This window comes from Halteromyces radiatus (assembly GCF_025201355.1).
Source record: "Halteromyces radiatus strain CBS 162.75 chromosome Unknown BX664scaffold_6, whole genome shotgun sequence".
Taxonomy (NCBI): domain Eukaryota; kingdom Fungi; phylum Mucoromycota; class Mucoromycetes; order Mucorales; family Cunninghamellaceae; genus Halteromyces; species Halteromyces radiatus.
Genome location: NW_026251692.1, coordinates 347,484 through 375,345, shown reverse-complemented (window position 1 = coordinate 375,345; position 27,862 = coordinate 347,484). Strand labels below are relative to the sequence as shown.

General features: G+C 34.6%; 10 protein-coding genes across 10 annotated transcripts; 3 read left to right on the top strand and 7 right to left on the bottom strand.

Moving 5' to 3' along the window:
- Positions 1 to 13: 13 nt before the first annotated feature.
- BX664DRAFT_266296 (RecF/RecN/SMC) lies at positions 14 to 4,930 on the bottom strand (the record flags this gene model as incomplete). Its single annotated transcript, XM_051540899.1, has 14 exons — positions 14 to 490; positions 612 to 823; positions 896 to 1,002; positions 1,066 to 1,175; positions 1,287 to 1,376; positions 1,431 to 1,845; positions 1,940 to 2,613; positions 2,690 to 2,848; positions 3,138 to 3,434; positions 3,509 to 3,637; positions 3,696 to 3,803; positions 3,897 to 4,022; positions 4,110 to 4,678; positions 4,900 to 4,930. 14 exons carry the CDS (start codon positions 4,928 to 4,930, stop codon positions 14 to 16), a joined length of 3,504 nt encoding a protein of 1,167 aa, XP_051397991.1.
- Positions 4,931 to 5,566: 636 nt separating this feature from the next.
- On the bottom strand, positions 5,567 to 8,185 carry BX664DRAFT_337292 (alternative splicing regulator-domain-containing protein). The gene is made up of 11 exons (XM_051546204.1): positions 8,138 to 8,185; positions 8,002 to 8,067; positions 7,798 to 7,895; positions 7,681 to 7,719; positions 7,472 to 7,614; positions 7,289 to 7,379; positions 7,120 to 7,217; positions 6,873 to 7,033; positions 6,522 to 6,793; positions 6,319 to 6,461; positions 5,567 to 6,247 (listed from the first exon to the last, which is right to left on the bottom strand). Exons 1-11 carry the CDS (start codon positions 8,168 to 8,170, stop codon positions 5,655 to 5,657), a joined length of 1,737 nt encoding a protein of 578 aa, XP_051397990.1. The 5' UTR covers positions 8,171 to 8,185; the 3' UTR covers positions 5,567 to 5,654.
- A 201-nt stretch (positions 8,186 to 8,386) lies between these two features.
- BX664DRAFT_168774 (uncharacterized protein) lies at positions 8,387 to 9,438 on the bottom strand. The gene has a single exon (XM_051539973.1). It carries the CDS (start codon positions 9,245 to 9,247, stop codon positions 8,498 to 8,500), a length of 750 nt encoding a protein of 249 aa, XP_051397989.1. The 5' UTR covers positions 9,248 to 9,438; the 3' UTR covers positions 8,387 to 8,497.
- BX664DRAFT_266122 (uncharacterized protein) lies at positions 9,358 to 13,191 on the bottom strand (the record flags this gene model as incomplete). The annotated part of the gene is made up of 6 exons (XM_051540888.1): positions 9,358 to 9,814; positions 9,878 to 10,119; positions 10,279 to 10,880; positions 11,019 to 11,383; positions 11,771 to 12,521; positions 12,606 to 13,191. The coding sequence occupies 6 exons, from the start codon at positions 13,189 to 13,191 to the stop codon at positions 9,358 to 9,360; spliced, it is 3,003 nt and encodes a 1,000-aa protein (XP_051397988.1).
- A 192-nt stretch (positions 13,192 to 13,383) lies between these two features.
- On the top strand, positions 13,384 to 14,000 carry BX664DRAFT_267165 (acyl CoA binding protein-domain-containing protein; the record flags this gene model as incomplete). The annotated part of the gene is made up of 3 exons (XM_051540936.1): positions 13,384 to 13,509; positions 13,614 to 13,699; positions 13,760 to 14,000. 3 exons carry the CDS (start codon positions 13,384 to 13,386, stop codon positions 13,998 to 14,000), a joined length of 453 nt encoding a protein of 150 aa, XP_051397987.1.
- A 1,856-nt stretch (positions 14,001 to 15,856) lies between these two features.
- On the bottom strand, positions 15,857 to 19,441 carry BX664DRAFT_299933 (Utp21 specific WD40 associated putative domain-containing protein). Its single transcript, XM_051542325.1, has 10 exons — positions 19,217 to 19,441; positions 19,000 to 19,128; positions 18,473 to 18,905; positions 17,961 to 18,404; positions 17,765 to 17,898; positions 17,268 to 17,657; positions 16,915 to 17,206; positions 16,654 to 16,814; positions 16,344 to 16,563; positions 15,857 to 16,258 (listed from the first exon to the last, which is right to left on the bottom strand). Exons 1-10 carry the CDS (start codon positions 19,412 to 19,414, stop codon positions 15,927 to 15,929), a joined length of 2,733 nt encoding a protein of 910 aa, XP_051397986.1. The 5' UTR covers positions 19,415 to 19,441; the 3' UTR covers positions 15,857 to 15,926.
- Positions 19,442 to 19,697: 256 nt separating this feature from the next.
- On the bottom strand, positions 19,698 to 21,416 carry BX664DRAFT_337282 (guanine nucleotide-binding protein subunit beta). The gene is made up of 4 exons (XM_051546203.1): positions 21,191 to 21,416; positions 20,508 to 20,985; positions 19,935 to 20,379; positions 19,698 to 19,823 (listed from the first exon to the last, which is right to left on the bottom strand). The coding sequence occupies exons 1-4, from the start codon at positions 21,297 to 21,299 to the stop codon at positions 19,812 to 19,814; spliced, it is 1,044 nt and encodes a 347-aa protein (XP_051397985.1). The 5' UTR covers positions 21,300 to 21,416; the 3' UTR covers positions 19,698 to 19,811.
- A 174-nt stretch (positions 21,417 to 21,590) lies between these two features.
- BX664DRAFT_337277 (60S ribosomal protein L21-A) lies at positions 21,591 to 22,820 on the bottom strand. The gene is made up of 5 exons (XM_051546202.1): positions 22,774 to 22,820; positions 22,428 to 22,447; positions 22,181 to 22,337; positions 21,909 to 22,102; positions 21,591 to 21,829 (listed from the first exon to the last, which is right to left on the bottom strand). The coding sequence occupies exons 2-5, from the start codon at positions 22,444 to 22,446 to the stop codon at positions 21,717 to 21,719; spliced, it is 483 nt and encodes a 160-aa protein (XP_051397984.1). The 5' UTR covers position 22,447; positions 22,774 to 22,820; the 3' UTR covers positions 21,591 to 21,716.
- Positions 22,821 to 23,005: 185 nt separating this feature from the next.
- BX664DRAFT_168614 (uncharacterized protein) lies at positions 23,006 to 23,739 on the top strand. Its single transcript, XM_051539972.1, has one exon. The coding sequence runs from the start codon at positions 23,056 to 23,058 to the stop codon at positions 23,626 to 23,628; it is 573 nt and encodes a 190-aa protein (XP_051397983.1). The 5' UTR covers positions 23,006 to 23,055; the 3' UTR covers positions 23,629 to 23,739.
- A 1,676-nt stretch (positions 23,740 to 25,415) lies between these two features.
- BX664DRAFT_337271 (hexokinase-domain-containing protein) lies at positions 25,416 to 27,504 on the top strand. Its single transcript, XM_051546201.1, has 5 exons — positions 25,416 to 25,605; positions 25,678 to 25,992; positions 26,083 to 26,178; positions 26,249 to 26,796; positions 26,878 to 27,504. The coding sequence occupies exons 1-5, from the start codon at positions 25,437 to 25,439 to the stop codon at positions 27,025 to 27,027; spliced, it is 1,278 nt and encodes a 425-aa protein (XP_051397982.1). The 5' UTR covers positions 25,416 to 25,436; the 3' UTR covers positions 27,028 to 27,504.
- Positions 27,505 to 27,862: the final 358 nt, after the last annotated feature.

Sequence of the window (27,862 nt, the reverse complement as noted above, 5' to 3'; positions counted from 1 at the left end):
ATATAGCCTATCATCATCGTTGCTCTTTCTGCTGCTGCTGTTGTTGTTGTTGCTGTTGTTGTTTGTTATCATCGTTGGTTAATGCTGAGAGAGTAGCGATCATAGAAGGATTGATGGCGATGCTTTTAGTACAGTTGTTGGTTTTATATATGCCCACTAGACGGTCGGCCAGTTCAAACATATTATTGCGTAGACTGATGATAACAAACTGGGCATCCTTTGTTCGTTCGGCAATATAGTTGGCGACAATAGACACGTTCCTGAAATCCAAAGCGGCATCGATTTCGTCCATTACATAGAGAGGCGTAGGTTTGAAGTGATGTAGGGCAAACACAAGAGCCAAGGAACTAAGAGTTTTTTCCCCACCAGACAAATTGGAGATGTTTTTCCAGCTTTTCTTTGGAGGCATCACACTAAACACAATACCTTCAGAGAAAGGATCCAAACTATCGACTAATTCCAGTTCAGCGTTGCCACCCAGAGTAATCATCTACATCAAAAAAAAAAAAAAGGAAAAAAAAAAAAAGAAAAGGAAAAAGGAAAAGAAAAAGAAAAAAGGTATTTCCAATATGAGAAAAAATAAATAAACAGCCGTGTCTTTTCCTTATTACCTGATACATTTCCTTGAGTTTTTGAGAAATGATATTAAATCCATGCATAAATTCATCCAGACGTCGCTTTCGTAAAGTATCTACTTCATTTTTGACTTGATCCCGTTTCATTGTAATACTTTCCAAATCAGTCGCACGTTCCTTATATTCTTCATCACGCCGGCGATATTCTTCGAGAACTGACAAATTCGGTTTGGCACTTTGGACAAAAGCTAGTTTCAAACAAATTTTAAAAGCAGTGATTAGTAAACATGATACATTGATTGATATTGGCGAACACTTACCTTCGATTTCAGCAATCTCCCCCTTGATGGCCTGTTTATCACTTTGAAATGCCTTGATTTTTTCCACGTCGTATATAGGTAGAGTGGTGTGATCATTCTCGTCATTCCTATTTGAGAGAAAGTATGTTTAGATGTTGAATCATTCATTTTTCTTTTCTTTTTCTTCTTACCATAGCCTATGCATGGTCAGTTTTGACTGTTGATCAGACCAATGTTCCGCTTTCTTTTTATTATCATTATAGGTTCGTTGATAGTCGTCAAGTTGATTACTGATTTCCATCTATAAAAGCAAATAGTTTTTTTTTTTTTTTAAAAAAAAATAGGTGAACTTCGATGATAAAAAAAAAACAAAGAAGATAGTTGACTAATATGATTCCCATCTATTTCTTACCCTTGCCCGTCTGAATTCGTTGATCTTTTCTGTCTTTTCATCCAATTCCTTCTTCATTGCGTCCATGGATTCTTTCTTCTCTTCTTTGACCTAAAGAAAGAAAAATTACTACTGATTCATCATCATCCTAAACAATCTATTTACCTTTTTCACTCGGTCAGCTTCATCCAAAATTTCAGCAGCAGTTGTTGTACTTGCTATCAGTTGACGATCCAAATCAGCAAGTCCTTCCATCATCTTTTCAATTTCGGTTTCGGTTTTCTTGATGTTGTCTTCCAACTTGAGAACATCTTTTTCGGCTTTTGCTTTAAGTACAGCACATTTGGTGAGTTTATCGTTATGACCATCGATGCGCTTGCGAACATCATCCACCACAATTTTTTGAAGTCGTAAATCCATACCACCAACATCTAAGATTTCTTCATGTAAGGATTCGATTGTTTCTTGAATAGATGTTGTCTTTGCCTTGAGTTCTTCCATTTCTCCAGTCAAGCGTTCAATGGTTTGATTGATTTCCTCCAATCGTTGTACATCTTGTGGACTTGGTTGACTTTGCGCTCTGTTTAAAAAAAAAAAAAAAAAAAAAGGAAAGAGGTTGGATCAATCCATTCATCTCTATTGGAATATGCGTTATGTTATTAGATCAAACTTACTTGAGTTCCTCTAGTCTCTTGGTATCATCTTGCAATTGTGTATCCAGACTTCGAGCATCCATTTGTAACTTTTCCAGTGTCACTTCTTTCTTTGGCAGAGTTGACTTTTTTGTTCGAAGTACCAAATCCAGGGCACGCTTTTCTTCTTGAATATTACGATATTCCATTTCCAAATCATTACGTTCCTTTTCCAGAGAAGCCACTAGTTCAGGATTCACATCATCATTCTTGAATTGTGAACTCATGGCACCACGAAGTTGACGATTGCCACCACCTGTCATCGCACCAGATTTTTCGATCAACTTGCCATCCAAGGTAACTACGCGCCATCGTCTTTTACCAAATGCAATACGGTTCGCTTGTCGCAAATCATTGGCTACAAGGGTATCACGGAGAACACTATAAAAAGCAGGAGCAAACTTCTCATCACGAGATGTCACCAGGTCGAATAATCTTGGAACATCTTCTGGAGTATCAATAGGACGCATATCTTGACGTTGTAGTTTTTCCAATACTGTAAATACACCACGACCAAGATTATTCTTACGAAGATATTCGATACACGCTTGACCAGCTTCCACTGTTTCTACCACAATGTTGTCAAGAGCAGGACAGGCAGTAGAGATCGCCACATCATACTTGTCATCAATGACACCCAAGTTACCCAGTCGATCCTAAAGAAATGAGGTAAATCAGTCAATTAAAAAAAATAGATTCAGGAGGGTGAATTCTTTTTCTTTTATCACTTACATAGATCCCTTTAATACGGCCAGAATCACGCATTCTCAATAAGCTGTCTAATACCTTGCCCCTGGACTGTGATTGCTGCATGGATGCCTTTGCTTCTTCAGCCTTTTGTCGAGCAATAGCAACATCTTTTCTGTACAAAGCTTCTTTTTCATCAGCATCCTAATTAAAAATATATATATATAAATAAAAACAATTATATTAGAATGTCATTTATCTTAGTTTTGCAGGTAATTGCTATTGTTCTTACCTTGACTTTTTTAGTTATTTCATCAATATCAGCACAAAGTTCCTTGATTTCATTGGGGAGCAATTCAAGTTCTTGAGACTAAGAAATAGATGAATAAACAATAATGAGAATCTGAATCATTTTGATTTTTTTCTTTTTTTTTTTTACCTTCTTTTTCTTGGTAGCTATCAGTTTCGCTAGTTGTTTTTCAGCTTCTTCCACCGCTTTAGCACCAGAAGAGATTCGATTTGCCAAAATATCGCTTTCTGATTTATTCACATCAATATCTTTCTTCTTTTCATTGATCTTTTCAGTCCAAGGAGCCAGCTGCTTTTGATGTTCTTCAATTTGTGCCATAAAACCTTCCGTTTTTCCTTGTAACTCGCGGTTAATCTCATCCAATTTCTGATCCTCTTCCTTTTGTTGCTTTTCCAGAGCCTTGAGATCTTTCTTTCTTTTTTCAATTTCTTCAGTGTTTTTCTTGATATTCTCTTTTGCATTGGTCAAAGCAGTACGATCCTAAAGAGGAAAAACATAAATATCCATTCAATAAATTAGAACATATTCACTTCTTTTCCCCTTCCTTATATTACCGATTCAATAGATGCTTTGCCTTTTTCTTGTCGTTTTTGTAAGTGATCCTTTTTAGCTCGCAGTTCCACTTCGTCCTTTTCGATTTTAGCATGTCTTGCCACCACTTGGGAATGTTCAGTTTCCAAAACCTAGAAAAATATAAGGTCGTCCGTTAGATATAAGATTACTATCTAATCTTTTACTTACTTTGAATTCTTTGACTTTTTCTTCATATAAACGTTTGCTAGCAGTGATTTCTTGCTCAATTTGTGCATTTTGTGATTCATCTTCTTTGAGTTTTTCTTTCAGTTCATCCTAAATCCAGTAATAACATGAATAGATCCAATGATATGATCAAAAAAGATGTTTTCATTCATATATATCCCGATTCATCAAAATTCAACTTACAACAGCCTTTCCAGCGACTTCCATATTGACCTGCGCTTCGTAACGGTATACTTGATAGAGTTCATTTTTTCGTTTTGATAATTCATTTTCATTTTCCAAGTAATTTTCAGCTTCCAGTTTCTTGTCCTATAGATAAAAAATAAAATGTTAAAAAAACTATGCATGCTTTACTATTATTATTATTATTATTTTTGTTCAAAGTCTTGGTTTTACCTCGAGATTTTCCTTTTCTCTTGCCACAAGCTTGACACGGTTGAGTTTTTCAGCACGTATAACATTGAATTCTTCTAATCTGACACCAGCTTGCATAATGGATTCCTTGTACTTTGAAGTTCCAATAATATCTTCCAAATATTCCAGTAAACCATCATCATGTTCGTCCTTTGCTTTAGCCTTCATCAATGCAATCGATTCCACTTCACCTTGTAAGATCAAAAATCGTTTGTGATCCAAATCAATCCCTCTCCCACGTAATAGCGTAGTGACCTCGGCATAGTTGCTTGACCTTTGATTGATATAGTATTTACTGCTATTGTTCCTAGACGCTTGACGAGATACCACCAGACGAGAATTTGGTACAGAATCGAACTTGCCAGGTTTATCACCATCAATGATTTCTTGGAAATGAACTTCTACAGAGCATGAGTCAAGATTGGGGTACTTGGTAGAGTTGTGAATTAGTTCTGAGAGTTTGCCTTGTCGCATTTTGTTAGCTCTGTATCCAAATACAAATAGAAGGGCATCAATGACATTGGATTTTCCTGACCCATTTGGACCTACGACTATGATAATAAAGAATAAAAAAGGAAGCGTACAAAAAAAAAAAAAAATGGAATCAATATAACTTATGATTTGAAATGGGAAAAGTTGCTGGACCTACCTGCACTAAATGACTAATATATATGCGAGAATAAAAAAAAAATTGATCGTAAGTATATTTTGTTTGAGGAATATCGTTCTTATCTTTCCATTACCTTGTGAAAAGGCCCAATCACCTGCCGACCAGCATATGACTTGAAGTTGTTGAGAACCATTTTTGTAATGACAAGTCTTGGTTTTTTTACTTCTTGTGTTCTTTGCTGTTGTTGTTGATCTTTTGTCGTATCATCGCCATCTATCCTATTTTCATTTGATATTGTAAGATCATCACTATGAACTTGATTGCTTTGTATGGCATTGTCGGCTTGTGGCGACTTTACAGAAGAGGACTGTCGCGATAATTTCAAAGATGTTGTGTCGTTTTCCGCTATAGATCCGTGTCGCGTTGATGCTGAAGATACTGTTGATGTTGTTGTTGTTCTTGAATCATTATTTTCTCTTCCTATTGATTGTTTTGTATCCGAGTTATCGTTTTCGTCGTCATTATCACTGCTATCGTCAGAAGGAGTGTCTTCGATATGTCGTTTCTTTCTTGGTGATTTGGTGGTAAAAGAACTATTGTTGTTGCTAAGGTCAGTATCTGAATTACTGTTGTCGCTATCGTCAGAACTTGGATTAATGGGACGTTTCTGCTTCTCTACACTTAACATGAAGATAGGTGGATTTATGATATGGTCAAAGAAAAAAGAAAAAAAAAAAGAAGAGAAAGAGAGGGGTAACAAAAACCGACGCGCGACTTCCAAAAAGTTAAAAATCGGGGATCAAAATAAGGCAACCCAATTGACAGAAGTAAAAAAAAAAAAAAAAAAGAAAACTTTATTTCACGGTACATAAAATTCAATACTATCATCTAAACCATATCACAACAATGTATTCAATTCAATATTTCTTGTAATACGACGATCTGTTTTTGTCGGCTTTCCGGTTACTTGACGATGATGATGATCGATGACGATGACGGCTTGATGGCGAAGGAGATCTGGACCTTGACCTTGACCTTGATCTACTATAAGCCCTATGGCGTCTACTACTTCTATATCGACTGCTTTCGTTTGAGTATCTAGAAGAACGAGACCTGGCATCATGACGATAATGGTGCCGATCTTTTGTTGGTGATGGCGAACGATGGCGTGAAGGCGATCGATCATCATCCACTCTTCTATCTGATCTATCGCGTCGAACTGGGGAATGATGATATCTTTTTGTTGTGTTTGATGAAGTTCTAGATTGTTTACTTGTTGATGATAATGATGATGACCTTTTCGTTGGTGATGGAGAACGAGATGAAGAGGGTGATCGATACCGCGTACGAGTGGATGTATGTTTTTCATCAGTATTGCTACCAGTGACGTTCATTGATGAGATAATCGGGGCTATTCCTTTAGCCGTGTCAAAATCGTCCATATGTTGTTGTATTCCTTCCAATTGACGTTCCTGTTCCTTTTGAAGTTTCGCATTTGCATCCGATTGAACTAAACATAAATAACAAATTATGAGTAAATTTAATCATTTCCCAGCTGATCATAGTATTTGTTAACTTTACTTGTCTTTTCCAATCCTGCTCGCATTTTCATTTTGAGTTTTTCCATAGGTGTCAACTTCTTTTCCATTCCTTGTACTGGAGGTGCACTATTACTGGAAGAGTTTCTTGATGTGATTGTTGGAGTGGTATTGCGTCTACTTTTACTAGAATATAGAACAATGAGCATTCCTTTATATCTACGTAGTGTTAATATATTTACTTACGATAACCCATCCTCATTTCTGTGTTGATGACCATCTGAACCAGAATTGGAACCAAATTCAATAACAAAATCAGAATTGTCATCAGCAGAAGAACCATAATCATCATCATCAGTAGCATCACTGTCGCTGTCTTCGTCAGAATAACCTTCACCATAGGATGGACTGCTTCGTCTTTGTCTACGAGTCGATTCTCCAGTTTCTTGATCCCGCCTAGCGCGTCTTCTTCGTTTCTTTCTTCTTGATTTCCCACCTTCAGATTTATTGTTTCCGTTCTATATAAAACATCATAAAAAGAAAGAAATATCAAACATCGACAATAACATTCGGTTCTTTCTGTCTTATCTAACTTACCGTCTGTTTAGCTTTGAGCTGATTAAGTTCTTCATCACGGTCTCGTTTGGCCACACGAAGTAATCGGACATAGTTCCGTATTCCATACTTCCTTCCCATATCATTCAAAATGTCACGATCCTTTTCTGTCAAGTCATTCACATATTTCAAAATGTCGGTCTGTAAGGAGAGAAAAAAAAATAAAGAGTTAAGGATAAATCAAATAAAATGAGATGATGCATATAAATAAATCTATGTAAAAGGATATCATTCAATAGATCTGATTCTTGATCTTTTGTAGAATAATCTATAGTTGATGTTGTTGAAGTGCCATAGTCAAATCCAATAGCATTTGATTTCTTTTTTCTACATCATCCAAGAAAGAAAAAAAAGGATTAGTGTTCTATCTATTTTTTTTTTCTCGATAGTATACATACGTCGGATTGATCATTGCTAGAAGAGCCTTGTGTCTATCCAGTAACTTGGTCCACTCTTCATCTACTAATTCTAACCTTTCCTTTTCAGTTTCTATAGTCATATCGGTCGATTAGGAGAAAGATGAATTGATTGAGTAATCGAAAAAAAAAGAGAAGCAAACTGATTTTTATTTTCAAATTTACGATGAAGTCGGTCGGTTTCTACAAGATCACGATATCGTTCAAAATTCAGTTCTTCTCTGTCGCTAAAATCTTCGTCGTCCAGTGTTGCTGTATTGTCGATATTGTTTTGTGGAGTAGAGTCCAAAAGTGAGCGTCCGTCAAATCTATGCACAATAAAGAAAGTAGTTTTGTAAATTGTTTCTCCATTTCCCTGTTCATTATTGGCTTACCTATCAATCTTGACTGTTGTATCACCTTGCCAAGGCATTCTATAATAGACAATGGCAACAAAACGGAATGAGACTGAAGGATATTATCATTGATGAATTTATAAGAAAGTAAATTACAGATTGTTTGTATTTTCGTGGTAATAGTACTGTTCACCGTTGGGATAAAGTTTGATAGTTGAACCAATGATACGTAGTAGTTGACGAGGATCACCAAGCTTATGAAAGAGAAAAAAAAAAAAAAAAAAAAGAGAGAGAGAGAGAGTTGAGTATACCTATACAGTTTCGAAAACGATTGTCCACAAACAAGATATTTATACTTACTTTAGAATTGTAATAGGCACGACGGCGTTCAGCACGTTTCTTATGATCTGCCATTACTTCTTTGATCTATATAAAAAAAACAACATAATATTTATACAATTATTATTTCTAAATAAATCGTTCCTAGTAAGTATACCCTTTTTTCATTAGATTTTGCTTCTTGCCACATGGTGCGCAATTGAAAAAGAAACAAAGAAGAGGAATAAAAAAAAAGAAATTGGAGAGACTTTTTAACCAAAAAAAAATTCAGACCCTCCGCCAAATGAAAATTTGAAATTTCCCTGATGTATACTGACAATTGTCATTTCTGACAGGTAGATGAGAAGAATCATAAAGCTATATAAAGACGACCAAGTAAAAATATATTTTATTACTATATTGATTTTTCACAAACAAAAAAAAAAAAGATAACACTGATAGGACTAAACTAAAAAAATAAATAACTAGCTAAAACACCAGAAAATAAGAAAATAAAAAATAAAAAGGTTAACTGAGGTTATTGGCCAAGTTGACTTTTCATAGCTTCACTAGGTTGAATATTTCCTTCGAATATATCTTGACCAATATTATCTTTCATTGCAGAACTATGTTGAAGATCGTCACCAGGTACAGTAGTAGGGATTCCTTGTTCTTTGGAAGATTTCATTGCATCACCTTGGAAATTCTTGTTGATTGCTGTATCCATCCTATCTGGTGCACTTTGTGATTCTCGCGTATTCTTGGAAGCATCAGTCGTATCTACATCCTTTTGGCTCATAACAGGTACACTTTTTTGTCGTTCATCACGAAGATCATCCTTGGTCGAAGTCGTTGAATCACCCATAGCTGCTTCCGTCATGATTGGAGCATTGCCGTCTTTGGTAACTGTACTGCTGGTCATATTCTGTTGAGGGATGTCACGTACGATACCAGTTGCTTTTTGTCGTTGAGAAGCGTTGAAAGCGCTTTCGTATTTGGCATAGCCAGTGCGATACTTATTGATTTTCATCTTGTTGTTGATCAATGTGACAAGAGATGCGAACATGCCAGGTCGTTGACGTTTGGTAGCAGTTTCATCCGTAACAGCTCCAGCTTGTGCAATATTTGCTTGTTCCGAAGCCGTAATAGGTATACCATATTGTTTGAGTTGACATGTAAGCCATCGATCCCCAGTTTCCAATCCTTCTCTGATCTTGGTAGCTATGATTTTTCCAAGTTGATGTTTGACAATAGTAGTAACCATAGGATGAACCGTTTTGTAAAGCATATTGTGTCGACTATCATGAATTCGAAAGTGAAGTTTGTCCACGTGGCAATGACATGTTTGTACAGTAAATGTATTGATACTGTTTCTTGAATCACTGGTTAAGGCCAAAGTCAAACCAACACCTTTACCATAAGTCTATTCAAGGAAAGAAGAGTAATAATGAAGAATATATCAGTCTCATATTTACCCTTTCCATTTATATATAATGCACTTACATTGAGGTCTGCTATACCGCGATCAGAGATACTTGGGAAACCCATTTTCTTGTAATAGAAAACCACATCCTTCATTTGAATTTGAATACCAGAAAAGTGCATATAAAGAGTTTGTTGATTGTTCGCCTTGGTTTTTTGTGTGTATTGCAAATGGTTATACATCTTAAAGTCGACCTCATTAGGAAGTACAGTGCTGCCAGAGAGTATCAAGTTTTCCACCGCCACATCAATCTTATCGTCATGATATTCAATATGAGGAATAGGTACCGAATTAACTTGATCCAAAACAGCAGGAATTACAGTGACAGCAATATCCTTGAATAGATGAGGTTTGAATGTCATATTTCCTTCTCTACATTCAATAATAATAACTGTTAGTTTGAAAAATTCCATTAAAAAGCCTCATATAACTTACTCATCTAACCATAAATCACGTTTGATGTTCTTGAGTGCATTTCTGATTTCAATAGCTGTTGGATCTTGAGCAATAGCATTGAAGAAGGATATTGCTTGATCAAAGGCTTCATTTATAGTTCTTCTGTAACTATCAAATTGCTCAGAGCGTCCACGTTCCAAAAGTTGTTGACCATCCTTGGTAGATTGTTCATCTTGTACATAACCAGGTTCTCGTACCAGTCGTTTTATATAATCCCAAGACTATAAGAAAAGGTAAAAAAAAAAAAAAAAAAAAAAAAAAAAAAAATAAATAAAAATAAAAAAAAAAAAATAAAAATAAAAAAAAAATTAAAAAGAAAAGAAAAGAAAAGAAAAGAAAAGAAAAGGGGATAAAAAAAATTAATTCCTTACCATATTAACATAATCATTAAGACGAGGATCGTTTTTGACGTCCGAAAAAATCTTGTTGATGGTGTCAATGAGTGGATCCAAACTTTGACCTTGCGCCCAATCTTCTGCAATGGTTTTTGCCTCCAAAGATGCTTGAGAAAAATTACGATCTGATTTCAATTGTTGAACAGTATCAGTAGCCACTGTACCCATTTGATTTGCCATTTTCCCAGCTTGACCAAACCATTTAGAAAAAGAATCTTCCAATAAATCTAGTGCTTGTTGATATTCCGAATTCTTTTGAACTTGTAACATAACGTGTTTGAGACGACGAATCAAGTCTTGTTGATTAAATCTACTTTGAAGATCATCCTTTACCGTGTCCCGTTCTTTTGGTTGAACTTGTTTCGTCTTTTGTTTAGCTTCTTCTTTTAAACCAAGTTGTTCTTCAGGTTCAACTTGCCATTGTTCTGTTTTCTCTTTAATGTTTGATTGGATGATGTCCTTGGTTACATCCAGTATTTCATTCATCACACCTTGAAATTCATCATTGATAAAAATGAGTTTGGCAATCAATTGAAGATGTTTAAACCCTATGATAGAAAAAAGAAGATGGGTAAGCATCGGTTTCACTTCTTGACTTTTTTCATGCATATCGGTCATTGAATTTTTTTTTTTTTTTAAGTATATACCTGTTGAGGCTCTTTTCTTGACGTCAGCTTCGATAGATGATGATGGTACCGCAATGGATTGATCTTTGATAGACGTACGATCCACATTTCGCAGATGATAAATAAGAGATTGTGTCAATTCGCTACCATTCTTCTCATCCAAACAATCTTCAAGAATAGTGACCAGTTCACGAAAATCATCTAATAGATTTTGACCATCTTGAGACATAGATTGTGAGCGACGTTCGATTTCAGGATTTGTACGTATTCTTTTTAACAATGATTTTAGTTGAAGATTGGTAGGCATCTTTCCATTTTTTAATGATTTGGCATAATACATCAATTTATCCAAGTCTACAAGTTGATCCACAGCTTGAACAGTTGATGTTTGTGCTGCACTTTCAGCAGCCTCTAGTTTTTGATCCCATGTTGTTGGTGGTGGAAAGATTGATGTTTCTGTTGTGCTTTGGGCGACATTGAGTTGATCATCCCATGTTGTTGATGGAGGTACTTCTATTGTACTCATAATAAACTAATAACAGTATTCGTATTTTTTGAGTAGAATAGAATGATAAAATAAGAGAGAAATCGAATTAAAAAAAAAAAAAAAAAAGAACGCTAGATCTTTATATTCAAAAGTCTGAATCAAAGGTTTCATGTCATAGACAACATCAGGAAAAGAATCATTTCTAATTGGTGTAGGATAAATTTGCATTATTAGCACGCATAAAAAAAGGATTTTTTTTTTCATTATTTTATTTTATTGAGGTATATATGGTGGGAAAGAAAATCAACTAAACTAATCAACCAGACTACTTATGTAAAATAAATTACAGAGAATAATATACTACAATATGATTTCATTAGTATTGGATAATACAAATACATCACAGAGATGATCCACATCCTTGGTATAGCCAGTTGTTGTATCCACCACCTTCAATCCACCAACGCGTTGTAATCCAGGAGTCAATGGGAAGAATTCCAGTTGTGTTTCGGTTGACTGATTTGGAGCCAGATCACCTAGCTCTCTACTACCAAGTCCACTAAGTAACACCGAACCCATCTTGGTTTTGTTGGCTGATAATACCAAATTCATATGTTGTGTTGAATGATTTCGTACCTTGATCTTGAGTTGGAAAGGTTTTTCTAAAATGACTCTATCAGTTGTTGTTGTCTTTCCATCTTTGATATACACAGTTGCATCAATAGGTTGTACTTCAATATCCTCTAAAGCTGGAGCCTTCCTTGTTAATTGTGAAGTTTGAAGTCGTCCCATATCCCCCATTGCTGATCTCCACACAATATCCAATTTTCCTAATGCATTTGTTGTTCTTGCTATTCGATCCTTTTGAGATGGTTTTGGTGTCAATAGATAGAGATATTGTCTTACATCTTGTGGGTGAATAAAAGAGTCACCAAATACTGAAGAAGATGGATCAATTGCTGAATCTAATAATTGTTGCTGTTGTTCTTGCTGTTGTTGTATTTGATTCAAATTTTCATAATCAAAGTATTCAGAAGGTTCAAATTTCATTCGTTCTAAAAACATAGGACCAGCCGAGACATTCTGTACTTGAGCTTCCATAAAGACACGACCATCTGCCAAGTTGTTAAGTTTTGTTTTCACAGCCAAAGGATTAGATACTTGAAATTTGTAAAACTTTCTAAAATGACGTTTTCTACCATCAGGGTTAACATAATGTACTGAACATACTAGAATATGAACACCCAATTCCTTGATTTCATGAGAAACAGTGACCTGATGATTTGTTCCAGGATCCATTGTTGCTTGAGTATTGTTAAGAGTATCATAAAGGCTAAATCGTTGAGAGGCTGTTTGAAGTTCTATTTTGGCACCAACTTGATAAACTGTTTCTGTCAATGTATCATTGTTGAAACTGATAAGTGTACTAAAACTTTCACCAAGGTAGATATTCCCAAATGCAGCAGGTAGTTTTAACATTTGACTAAGACCAAAGTCACGAATGTTGATGATACTACCATCTTCTTGTATAGGATGATTTGCTGATAAATCTGATATATTGATAGCTTCTAATCCTTCCACTAAAGATGATAAGTTATCAGTTTGTTTTTCATAATAAACAGGAGAATGAGTAGATAATAAAGGTCGAGTTAATCGCATGACTTTTAGAGTTAAAAGGTGAGGTGTTTGACTATCATCTTGAAGAGGTGAAGATGAAGCTGGACGAGGTGAAGATTGATTAGTTGTTGTTGTTGTTGCATTAGTAGTAGAAAGGGAAGAAGCCATCTACCTAGAAAAAAAAAAAAGGAGAAAATAAAAAAAGAGACAGAAAAAAAAAAAAAAATTGGTTGAAAATACGATGATGATAAAGCGGAAATTGGCTTTTTGTGGAAAACAAAAAAAAAATGTGTGAATTTCCCTTTTCTTTTTCTTTTTCTTTTTCTTTTTTTTTCTTTTTTTTTTTTTTTTTGAAAGATAATGAATAATTCTATACCTCCTCATTATTCAAACAGATATATTCAACAACGTTATAATAAAGCTTTACAAATAGTACAACACTTACCTGCTTCTAGTTTTCAACCTACAAAAGAACAAAAACTTCAAGTAAAGACTAAAAAAAAATAATTATTATTGTTCTTTAGACTAACCCTTTTTTTTCTAATATTAATATTATTATTATTATTACTATTATTATTATTATGAAATAGCTTTATGCCTATTATAAACAAGTATCTCTTGGCAATGTGAATACACCTAGACCGGGATTATTTGACGTGGTTGGAAGAGCAAAGTGGTAAAGTTTTCAAAATAGCTATGTAGAACTATGTAACTAATATTCTTCATTCTCATATAGGGATGCTTGGAAGAAACTAGAAGGAACCAACAAATTAGAAGCTCAACATCGTTATGTCGATACCCTTTTGGAAGCTGTATCAGAAGCATATCAAAAACCTGCCAGTAGAATTCAAGCTCAACAGATAATTCAGACATTCGCCATGATGCGTCCTTCTCGTGACGATGCTGATGATACAACAGACGATGATCTGACATCAGCAACAGAAGATGATGGAGCACTAGATGATGATGGTAAATAAATTATTATTGTCTCTCTCTCTCTCTCTCTCCCTTTTTAATAATCTATTTCTAATCAAAATATATATATAGGATCAAGTCAAGCATCTCTGGATGAAGAAGAAAAACAATATCTATTTGAAATTCAACAAAATGCAGGAAGATCAACACCCGCTACAGCATTCAGACAAACTGAATCACCTCTTTTACAACGACAATCTCGAACAAATACTTTTAATTCTACCCGACAACGACAACAGTTTTTACGACCATTCTCAGCATCATCATCCGTAGATCGACCAGCTTCTTCTACATCCAATCATACTATGGAACCATCGACACCTATCAATAATAATATGACTTCCAAGACAGCCAAGACTAGACCTTCACCCGTACAACCACCTCTGAGACCATTTACTCATGTCCTACCACGTGAATCTCCTATATTTAGTGATCAATTGGATGATAATGTAAATCCATGGGCCGCTCAACAAATTCTTCATACGCCCTCCACTTTGATCAATCATGAAACCATGACTCCACTCGATCAACAACAACAACAACGTCAAACAGATAGTCGATCTACTAGTCATACCAATATTTCTTCTGTACAATTATTACCATCACCTGTCCTAGGGAATCGTTTACGAACATTACAATCTCCTTTTCATGGATCTACTACATCATCCACCGTTACCGCCACTGTTTCAAATGTGCGTGCTTCACAACAACAACAACAACAATATAGACGTCAAGAAATGCAACCTACTCCAACACAAAGTGTCATATCACAACAATCAAATCAACAGGATTATGCTTATGCATCAGTTGTATCCTTAGGTCCAGCAACCAAACGAGCTCTAGAAACCTTACAAGCAGAAGTAATTGCACTCAACGAACGAATCGATGATTTACGACATGAACTTCTTCGTAGGGATCGTCAACAACCATCTTCTTCTACTTCATCTGATGAAAAGACTAGTAGTGGTAGCGGTGAGGATGATTGGGATGGATGGAAATGGGTCATCAAGGTAAGGGAAAAGTAGAAATAAAAACTGACCTAATGACTTACTCTTTTTTTTTTTTTTTATGATAGGCAGCCATCAAGCATGCAGCAGTGAATTTATTGACTGCATTTATCATCTTACTTATCTTATATAAACGTGGTAGCCCAGCAGCATATGTAGTTGTTGGTCAATTCTCTAAATTGTGGTACAAACTTCGAAACCGACTTCGAGTGACGGCCGTGGTGGTTTGATTATCGTCTGTTTTGATCTTGTGGTCCTTTTTTTCGGATTGTACTTTTACACTTTATTTTTCTTCTCATATATTTTTACTTTTTTTTTCAACCTTTTTATTATTTGTAATTCTAGTTTTTTTTTTTATAATCATCCAAATGCTTTTACGAATAAATGCTTTTTATCCAACCCATCATGATCCTCGATGCCAAAGTAGAACACAGCAAAAATTATGGTTACAACGACAATTGTTTCTAGCCGATGATAAAAATCATGTAGATCATCTTCCAATATGATCCGCCTCACCAAAGAAATGGATCGTGTTAATCGAGAATATAGATGTCTTTTGTTTTATCAAGCTCCTTTACTAGAGTCCATCCAACGAGTCATAAAAAGGCAAACATCGTTGGATACTCCTTATCTCTCTCCATCTATTCAGATGCACCTTAAATCTCTGATGACTCGGATACAATGTCATCTTCATTAAACTGTTTTTGGTGTCATGAAATCACGAATCAAAGAAAAAAAAAAGCAGGGATTTTTTTTTTTGTGTTTTCTATTTGTTACACAGATGGACAATTATATAATAAAAAAGGAATGTTTTCTAATTTTATTTCGTTGTAATTGATTGATATAAAAGTAAAAAAAAAAAAAATGAAGAATATGCTATGACTACAAAAAGAAAAAAAAAGAAAAGAAAAGAAGAAAGGTTTATGATTTTCTAGCAAAATCAATGACACATAAACCGTAATGAATCTTTTCAGATAATCGACCAAATTCTTGTTGTTGTATTTGAAGGATATCTTGTAAAACACCATGGACAGGATTATCAGGATTGGCAATAATCAAATCACCATGGATGGCCAAAAACACACTTAACCAAGATTGTGCCAATTCAAAGTTCTTTCTAGTTTCCAACATAAAGTAGATGGCCTCCGCAACAAAATTGATACATGTCAATTCACTATCTATTGTCAATGTTCGTAATTCAAGATCCAAGTTTGAAGGATTCAATCCCTTTGTGTAATTAACAAATTCGGTAACTACAACAGCAAAAAAAAAAAAAAAAAAAAAAAAAAAAAAAAATTAAGCATTTTTGGTATAAGATTACCTATTCATAATACTTACAGTTCTTGTTTTCTTCATGACCAATACGTAATAATTTTGAAAAGTCAGTTTCAGTCACCAGTTCACCAAATTTCAATCGTCTAGAGTCATGATTTTCTTCATTCGTTGTCACTTGATCTTTTGATTCTAGGTTAAATGTAGGTTTGGCTCCGGCCACCGTCGGTAAGAAAAAGGGTGCTTGTTCAGGTGCTTTGGGTGCCTCCTTGGGTTTATTTCGTTGCTATAAAGAAGAAGAAAAAAATGTCAAAAAGTGATTAGGTAAGAATTCAATTTCATCTGACACATTCTTTTTTTTTATTGTTATTATTACCTTGATTGTTTCCAGATTCAATAAATTTTGCCATTTTGATCGAGGTTCTAAAGACAAAGTGATCATCTTATCAGTTAATTGTTCTTGTGTTGTAAATTCATCCTTGATGTTGATAGCTTCAGAATCAGATTCATCACTTTCATCATCCTCATTGTCTTCATCTATAATAAAAAAAAATATTGCGATAAGTTTCATCCACTAGATCATTTGTTCTCTTTTTTTTTTTTTTTCTTTGATCACTTGATCTTTTTCATTGCTTACCATCCGAGTCTACGGTAGCCAATGAAGGTAAAGATAAAAGTTTTACTTCTTCATCATCTGCAATGCTGTGTAATGATACATTGGTGAATTGCGTTCGGTTTGCCCATAAATAGATACCAACATTATCAACATGAGCTGTTGCCAAATAATCACCAGTAGGAGAGAATGTAAGACTTGTCACCACATTTTCTACTTTGAAAATATCCACCAAGGTACCAGTAGGTAAATCCCAAGTACGAACAGTTGCGTCTAAAGAAGAGGAGACAAGCCATCTACCATCCGGTGTGAACGTCTACCATAAGAACAAATGATTTATCAGTATGCTATTCAATTTTATATTAGTAATGACTTACCAAATCAGTGATTCTATTACGATGACCCCAGAATTCCCGAACAACTTTGTAAGTTTCAATATCAATAACACGAATTCCCAAATCATCACACACCACTGCCAATAAATCATTGTCTCGGAGATAACGAATGGACACAATAGGGGATTCCAAAGTAATGGTGTGAACAATAGTAGCCTTCTTAAAGTCCCAAATCTTTATAGTACGATCAACAGATGAACTAATGACATATCGATTGATGTTATCTGTTGCTAAACCAGTAATGGGCTTTTTGTGTCCTTCTAATCCACCAAATGTCTTGCGATGTGCACCTGATTGCATGTTGAACATATCTATTTGTCCTGAGCTGCTTCCCAAAAGACCAAAATTGCCACAAGCTGTGATTTCTGTAACCTAAATACAATATAACAATAAAAAAAAGGTAAATATCTTTGTGTCTATTCATTTTTTTTTATTCAACAAATGTGAGTTTTTTTTTTCTTTTCTTGTTTTATTATTACCTTGACAGCAGTATTTGATTTACCGATAAGAGTATGTTTACCAATTGCCTTTCTCTTCATTGACCAAGTTCGTCCTGCAGTATCATTGATATGACTTGTTAAGATGTTATCCCATTCTTTCGCCTTACCAATACCTAAGAAAAAAAAACCAGGATTTAATAAAGTAATATAACTAATGTAAATTTAATAAACTTACTGGTAGCAAAATCTGTAATCAAAGGAAGTTTCAGATCTTGCATTTTGACATCCCAAGCCTTTGCCTTCTTTTCCAAATGTCCTTGAGATAATTCGAATGATTGACTATCACGATACACGGAGAACATACGTAGAGATTGATCACGACCAGTACTAAGGATATAATGACCATCATCACCGTAGTAACGAATCTTGGAAGGAGGAGAATAATGCCCACTTCGTAGCTTCAATACTCTAGGGACAGCATTTTCTTTTTCAAAAAGCCATTGTTTGACCGCATTATCCACGCCACCAGTGACCAGAAGAGGTTGGTTATGTAAGAAAGAAAGAGATGATACCACACCATCATGAGCACCTTTGATAATATGTAATAATCGACGTTGTTTCAAATCCCATAAAGAAACATCACCATGCATATTTGCTGTCGCCATCATTTGTTCTTCATCTAAAAAAAAAAGAATAAGAATTGTTTAGTGAGTCAATGATGATAACTAAGTCTCTGTATCTATTTACCTGTTCTGAATGAAATGGCAGTGACTCTATCATCTTGTCGAATGGCATCAATCTTTTCATCAACCTTGATATTGTACAATAAAACAGTACCATTCAATAAACCAATAGCCACAACATCAACCACAGGTGATTGTACCAAACAGGAAATGGCAGATCCAAAAGATTGGAATTGATAAATCATCTTATTGTTTCTAATATTCCAAATTTGCATTGTTCCTTGAGTACTGGCGATCAATAATTTATTCAAGTAGGTACTAGGGTGAATCATAGCTGAAACGGTAAAATCATTGCCAAATTCAATTTCCATGTGAAGTTCTTTTTTCGTCATGTCCCACACTTTGAGAGTATTGTCATCACAAAGTCCTGCTACCAATGAACCAAGTACAATCAATTGGAAAATAGTATAATCAGAATCCCCTACAATACGATTCAACTAAGCAAACAATAATAATAATAATAATAATAATAAAAGGATTTCAGTTGGTTGTTTTATTATATCTACCTTTTTTTTTATTATTATTACATACCTCTTTACCACGCTTAAAAGATAATAAAGTGTTTCCGCATGCAATATAAGTGAGTCCCCCTCCTGCAGCCATACTGGTAATAGCTTGATCCATAGAAGGTCCCACAAACAAGAGATTCATTTTCGCCAACTAGAAAAACAAAAAGTTTATGTTACTATCGACCAATTTTCTATTCTAATGGCTATTTATTTTTTTATTTATCTTTTTTTTTTCTTACATTGTACGTTTGGAAGTTGTGACCAACACTGGTGGTCAAAAAGTAATCCTGTCCTCGAGATTCTACAATAAAAGGAATGTCATTGGTAATGTAACCTAAAGCTCGGAAAGGTTGGTAGATCTTGGATCGGTTAGATCGTTTTTCTTTCTTGTTGACACGACGTTTTTTGCTGTCTATAGTCATGATCGATTGCACCATGACCTCAAAAGAGTAGATTCAAAAAAGGGTAGTAGGAAAAAGAAAAGAAAGAGAGAGAAAAAAAAAAGCCAGTCAATGTCAAAGAAAAAAAAATTCTTGTTTGGATGGCTGGCTAGGTGGAATCAAACTCCTCTCCTGCTTTCCATTTTGGGATCATATGCTAAATCGTTCATTGTGTCCCCCAACTATTCCAGTAACTTGTAAGATTAAAAATCATAAATGAAATCATTCTTTTAAACTAGAAAGCAACAGCGGCGAAATGAATACAGCGTCATCCAAAGACGCAGAAAAATATATGAGATGTTTTTATTAAATAATGTTTAAATAGTAAAAGAGAATGAAGGTATAAAAATTCAAACGAATCAAGCATAAATAAACTAAGTAATTATAGTAGAAATCAAGTCCATATCTAATCATATGTGGTAAAACAACGAAAAAAAAAAAAGAAGAAGAGGTAATCAGTGAACAAAAGATGTTACTCCCATTATCATTTTTTTTTAATAAAAAAAAAAAGAATTACCTTCAGAGTTGAATCCCAACTGCCAGTGGATAAGGCAACACCATCGCTTGAGATGCCCAGACAAGAGACTCGATTCTCATGACCTGACAGAGTAGACAGCCTTTCACATTTCAATGTATCCCAAACAAGACAATTGTAATCATCATAACCACCCAATAGTAAGCGACCCGATGCTGAGAAGGCAATAGAAGTAATGCCACATAATATTGAATCATCCGAATACACAGCCATTTCACAATCAGCCCGTAAATCAAACAATCGACAACTTGCATCATCTGATCCTGTCGCAAAAGCATCACCACTTGGGAAGAATTCAACAGAATTGATATCAGAATCATGACCAGTAAAGGTTTGTACACATTTTTTTGTTCGTATATCCCACACTTTAGCCGTAGAATCACAAGCACCAGTGACAAAAATATGAGGTGATGGTCCAAGTGAAAGACTGAAGAAAGAGTCTATTAATATAAACGGGAGCTTTTTTTTTTCATCATCTCAACACCCCCCTTTTTTTTTTTGTAATGAATTGTACCACCTATTATTATTATTTTTATTATTATAATTGTTATTTACCTCATGACATCACTTGAATGATCTGTGAATTCTTCTACCTTGACACCAGCATCAATATCCCAAAGCATACAGCTCATATCACCAGAAGCAGATAATAATCGACGATCATCAATGAATCTACAACAACTAAGATAACCAGTATGAGCAGAGAGTTCTCGAGCAGGTCGTACAGGACCATCCTTTGTCTTGAGATTGAAGATAGAACATATATTATCTAATCCACCACATGCGACAAAATCACCTGAAGGCGAATAAGAGCAAGTCATGACCCATGAGGAACGTAAAGGTATAGAATGAGTTTTATTAGTTGTATAAGCATCCCATACAATTAATTTGCCATCTTGTGAAGCTGATACTAAATGTCGTTTGTCTTTGGCCCAATGCATGGAATAAATCTTTGCCAAATGTCCTTTCAATGTCCGTCTTGCTTTCAGTGTCATCCGAGGTAATGATGGTACTTCTTTAGCCATTTCTTTCACTATAAATCAATCAAATCATAAAATTAATATAATATAGAAGGTCAGTTCGTTATTGGCTAAAATGACCCTGCAGCAACCTTTTTTTTTAACACTTCTTTTGTATATTCACACCCACCACCTATACAACCAATATCTTCTCTCCCTTTTTTTTTTTTTTATTATTCCGCCTATCCAGCAAAAAGGAATGGACTTTTTATAACTTACGTGATGAATCGGCCAAAGCTTCTCTTCTTTGTTTGATACGTTCCATAAGAGTCTCCGCTTCACGTCGTGCAGAAGTTATGCGGTTATTGATATTGGTTTCATCGTTCATGGTGAATACAGAAAATAAACTATTGTGTAGAAGAAATATAAAGTGGCAGAGAGGAGAGTAATAAAATAAGAAGAAAGTGAGAGAGAGAGATAGAAAGGAAGAAAAGACAAAAAAAAAAAAAAAGAAAATAGGAGACGGGAACAAATCAATGTGGAAAAAGAAAAAAAAAGGAGGACGGGCGAAAAAAAAAAAAAGTCAGATGATCATATTGGATTGACAAGACGTTGACATCTTCACACACACAAAAATATAAATAAGGGGGAACATCTTTAACATTCAGATCAAATCAAATTTAACAAAAAACAAACGTTCTTTTTTTTTTTTTCTTTATTATTTATTTCATTCAAAAGATAAAAAAATATATCAAAAAAAAGAAAGACGATTACTAACGACTAGAAACCAAATCCAATGTGTCTTTTACAAAAGAGTTTCGTAGGGGATAGCGGTAATGGTTTGAGGAACATTATCAGCAGTAGAAACATGACGAGCTTCACGAGGTTGAGCAGGAATACGCTTGAGGTTAACCTTGACTATAACCCCCCAAAAAAAATAATAATATATAAATCAGTTACCCTTATTTTTAATTCTATTTTCATGTTCATCACTTACTACCAGCAGCACGAGCATCGATCTTCTTTTGGGCGTTTTCCTTGACACGATCCAAGAATTCTTGACGGCACTTGGAGTGCTTGACGTGTTCAATACGGAGGTTCACACGCTTTTCCATGTAACGGCTACCAACCTTCTTGTAGATGATCACACCCACAGCAGACTTGGTGACATTATAGACAACACCAGTACGACTAAAAGTATATATATATAAAATCAATTATATTTTTTTTCTTTTACATTATATTATATATATAAAAAAAAAAACTTACCCATGGTAGAACTTGTGGGGCATACCCTTTTGGACAGCAGCGTTGGCCTTGATATCAACAATGTCTCCAACCTTGTAGGTCTTCAAGTAGGTAGACAAGGGGATAGCACCATGTTCGCGGAACTTGCGCGAGAACATGTGGCGAGTACGAGCACGAACTAAAATATATCAATATATAAAAAAAATAAGTGAGTCATTTTGATCTTGATTTTTAGAAAAAAAAAAGGTGAATTCATCATGATACATACGACCGAAGGAGTGAGGCATTCTAATAGAGGTATCAAGTAGAAAAAAAAAAGAATAATGAGTATATTACAGATATGTTCAACGTATATATACATATATATATATATATTTAAAGTCATCATAACAATTATCAATAAATGGTAACAAATAGATGAAGTTTTCGTCCTTTCAAGCTTGTTTGTTGTTGTATATCCATACTGCTGTTCCCTTTTAATATTAAAATAGTTGGTAGCATTGTTGTTATTGTTGTTGAAGTTGGGCGTCGTTTATTTTTTTATTATTGTTGTTATTGATAATATTGATGACTTCAGATATATAATATACTACAATAGGATAGTCATTCTTTACCTGACGAGTCTAAAATGTGGAAAAGAGAAGGAACAAGTAGATTTTTGTCGAAGAGTGTAGTCTTTAGTTCCAACAAAATTTTTTTTTTCCAAAACACAATTGAAAGGACGACGCTTTTACGTGGCTTGGGGAATCCATCCAATCATCAATTGAAAATCCCTACTTTGGCAAAGAAAATTTTTCATCGGAACATCAATCATGAGAATAGAAAGGGGGAGGATTGTTTTTTTTTTTTTTTTATTGTTTTTCTTTTCTCTTTCTCTTTTTTTCATATCAAAAAAAATGACCGGTGCTTCCAGAACTTATAGCAAGACCTACAAGGTACCTAAGCGTCCTTTCGAATCCGCTCGTCTTGATCAAGAATTGAAGTTGGTTGGTGAATATGGTCTTAAGAACAAGAAGGAAGTATGGCGTGTGGGATTGACCTTGTCCAAGATCCGTCGTGCTGCTCGTGAATTGTTGACTTTGGATGAAAAGGATCCTCGTCGTCTCTTTGAAGGTAATGCCTTGATTCGTCGTCTTGTCCGTATTGGTGTCTTGACTGAAGACCGTATGAAGCTCGATTACGTTTTGGGTCTCAAGATTGAAGATTTCTTGGAACGTCGTCTTCAAACTCAAGTATTCAAGTCTGGTCTTGCCAAGTCTATCCATCATGCTCGTGTCTTGATCCGTCAACGTCACATTCGTGTTGGTAAGCAAATCGTCAACGTTCCTTCCTTCATTGTTCGTTTGGAATCTCAAAAGCACATTGACTTTGCTTTGACCTCTCCCTATGGTGGTGGCCGTGCTGGTCGTGTCAAGAGAAAGCGTGCTGCTGCCGCTGCTGGTGGTGATGCCGAAGAAGACGAAGAATAAACTATATATATTTGGTTATTTTCCCTCTATTCTTACTTGGTTGGTTTGCCTTTTTGGTTGGTCCTCTATGGTTGATGTTGTTTTGAACCTTTGCATTCTTTATATATAATAAAAACTTTTATTGTTTTCATTATTCGATGCAAAGCACCTGTGCTTTTTGTGCAGTATCATTTCAACGGGAACGCACGGTGGTGTCTGTTGTTTTTTCTGTGTGCTTCTTGTTACTTGGTTGTCTGTTTTTGGGAAATGATTGAATTGATGGGGGATTGTGTGGCTTGTTTTTTGTCTTTTGGATGGTTGGATTTGAATGAGAAGCGGTAGTGGGTTAGAGAGGTTGGTGAGAATGATGGGAAGGATAGTCTTCTGTTGTATTTGTTTGATTTTTTTTTTATAGGTATAGATCTTGGCTTTACATGGTTGGTATTCATTATTAGTCTCTAGGATAGTTAGTGTAATTATATTCGTTTAGTTTAGTTAATAAAAGAATTTGTGATTGAATAATTTTATTACATTTGAAGATGATGGATTGACGGATTACATATGATGATAAGTGAATATATATGTATATATATGATAATGATCATTGCCAATTATAACAATATTAACTAAACGATGATGATGATGGTGATGATGATGATGATGATGGAGCTAGGAAAAGAGGAGTATGATCTTATTGAAGGAAGAGTGATATCGTTATCACTAATTACCTATAAAAGAAACATCATGATAAGCTAACCGAACATTGTATTTTTTTTTTTTAATTCGAACGCCACACATGGATAGACATGTGCCTCTCATTCAAAAATCATCATCATGGCAACAAATTTGAACAGAGCATAAAACAATCCATTTTCTTGAACTTTACTTAATGTAGTTTATAGCATACTGTCAATCTTATAGAGTAAGTTAAAAAAAAAAAAAGATGAGCAGCCATATCATCCATCCTTCTCCCAAGTAATCATCGTGCTATTTTCTATCTCCATGAATAAGTATTCCTAAAATTCAAGCTTTGCAAAAAGATACCACGGCAGATCGGCAATCACGTCATATTCTTTACCAATCATCATCTTGGTGGTACTCTTGATGTTTTCCGAGGAACAACGAGTAATGCATTTTTGTGTTCAGTAAAAAAAAAAAAAAAAAAAAAAAAAAAAAAAAAAAAAAGGAAAGTAACCAACATAGTTGGTACATAATTAAAAAAAAAAAAAAAAATGGGGCAAATCAATGGAAGGTTTGACAGGTGGAATACTCATACGTCGGCAAAAAGAAAGAGCCGCTGTTGACTTACCAAAAGAAGAAAACAGCGAGCGCACGGTGATTGCAGTGCCAAGAATTAATGCGTTGTCATTTATTGAACAGTGAAAAGATGATTCTCTCTTATTATGATCCAATTCATCATGATGAAAACTGTTCATCTTCAGCAACATCATTAGGCAAATAGGATAGTAAAAGATATATATAAAAAAAAAAAGATAGGTTTATCAGATAAACAATAAGTAATCAGTCAGTTGGTGTTCTCTCTTTTTTTTTTCCCACAAATGTTAGCAAGACCCAAGACAACGGATCAACAATAATATGGACTTAATCACAAGTAGTTTCTCAAGTCAAAGAAGGTATGACGAGAGATTAGTTCTGGTACACAAAGTACAACAAGTTTTTTTATCTAATAGCTGATGGGCAGAAAGTCTATTTCGTTAGATTTAGACTTCCGTCTATGTCTTCTCATTTTCTTCCTTTTTTTTTTCTATTTCTTATTTTTTATTTGTTTCTTTTTTTTTTTTTTTTTTTTTTTTTTTTGTATTATCGTGATGCAACTTACTATACAACAACAAGTGATATTACATCGAGTGGAAGAAATGTTCATGCTTTCCAAACGTCAATTGACTTCTATTCAAGAAGGCTTTATTCAAGATATGAAAAATGGATTACAACCATCAGAGAAAAGTGATATGAAGATGATTCCTTCTTTTGTTACTGGTAATAATAAAAAGGATAATATCTATCATTCTTTTTATTATTAATATTCTACTCTCCGATGCATAACGATAGGTCATCCTACTGGAGAAGAAAAAGGCACTTATCTTGCTCTTGAAATCAGTGGTATTGATATTTATGTTTGTCAAGTAGTTTTGAAAGGGGATAGTGGAAAACTAGCCATCAATCAATATCAATACAAGATTCCGGATGATTATACTACAGGAGACGATGTCAATGTATTGATTGATTATGTAACCGATTGTGTCGTGGATTTCTTACATCGAGTAGATGCTTCTTTTGATCATCAAGTCACTATGTGTATTAGTTTGGGATTTGCTATACAACAAACTTCTTTGCATCGTGGTGTCATTGTTGGATTGGAACATGGTAAGGCATTATCAAGGAATTAAATGTCCGCCTGAACTCATTTTTTCTTTTCAACTTTTTCGTTTCTTTATCTCTCTTGGATTGTTCAAGGTTTTGGATACACAAATGCTATCGGTTCTGATATCGTCGATCTTTTTCGGTTTGAAGAACGTGGGTTAGCAGTCAAAGTGGTTGCTGTAGCCAATGGTAAGATAACAGATACAAATACATTTACTCTAACATACTGTTAATTCTTTTTTTTTTTTTTTTCTTTTAGATACGGTATGTACTCTACTTGCTCATGCTTATCAACATCCAACAACACGTATAGGCATAGTTCATGGTGCAGGGACCAATTGCAGCTATTACGATCATGTTGATAATATCCACAATGCTTTTATTACCAACCATACGACGGATTCTAACGATATGATTGTCAATACAGAATGGTGTAGTTTTGGTTCAAAGTACTTACCTCTGAATGAATTTGATATCAAGGTTGATGAAGAATCAAATAATCAAGGTATTCATCTTTTTGAAAAATGTTCTACTGGAATGTATCTTGGAGAAATAGTACGACAAATCATCCTTTATCTATGCGATCATCAAGTACTGTCTTTCACCATAACACGAAAGAATGATAATATCAACAAGGATGATGATGATGTAGAATGTCTTTTAACCTTACCATATAATTTTGATACAAGTTATATGTATGTTTGTGAAGCGGATGAAGATGATGATTTGGAAGATACACGTGTGATCTTGGAGGAAATGTGTCATACTGGGAAAACGTGCAAAGATGATCGACTTGTCGTGAAAAAGGTAATAAAAAAAAAAAAACTAAAACAATAAAAAGTGAGCAGGGGTTATATTGGATGAAATAAACTGATTTGTTTCTAAAAGGTATGTTTTTGGGTTGGACAACGTGCAGCCACTTTACTTGGAACAAATATAGCTGGTGTAGTGACCTACATGGTGGAACAACAAATTGTAGATCCCAAAGAAGAATTTGCAATAGGTAAATCAAACAAACAAAAGAAAATATATACTTGATGTACAAATGTTTTTATTATATATAGCCATCAGTGGAGATGTATATGAAGATTATCCAAATTTCCATCCTCGTGTTTGTGGAACTGTCCGATCGTTGATCGATGAACAGGTGGCTTCAAGATTATCTGTTGGTATTGTCAAACACTCTAGAATTGTGGGTGCTGCCATTGTCGCCATGATGGCTGAGAAGACGGATCAACAAAGGCTAGACTTTTTAGATGGATGATTTGCTGCATTAACAACTTTTTTTTTTTTTGATACCACCTCCTTATTCTTTTATAGGATGATATTTTCTCCTTGATCCTTTTTTGTTTTTTTATTCGATTTTTTTTCTACCCGCCTTTTTATATGTACCTTATTTCAATCACTACCTCATTTGTTTTATTACAGTTATATTTATTTATGCATTATACTATTTATTACTCTTTTTTTTTTTTTTACACATGAACAACTCAATAAAAAAAATATACATTTGAAGCACTTTATATTTCGATCAAGAATCTGTGTATCATAGATTTAAGTTTATTTTTTTTGATTTTCCTTTTTGAAATATACATGCGCCAGACTGTTGTTACTTTTTATTTATCATTGGATCAATTGGATAGAACGAATATACTTTCCCCTGATAAGAAAAGCTGTGGAGCACTCCTGCATTAACAAGAAGTCTGGAATCGAATGACGCGACATTGAGATTTCCACAAAGGGAAATCACAAAGAAGTACTTTTTATGGTTACACGGGACCATGGCAACGAAACCCATGTTGATCCAACGGTTTCTATTTTTATGCCAAAAAGGGTGATGATGAAGAAAAAAAAACTTTATTTTGTTTTTAAT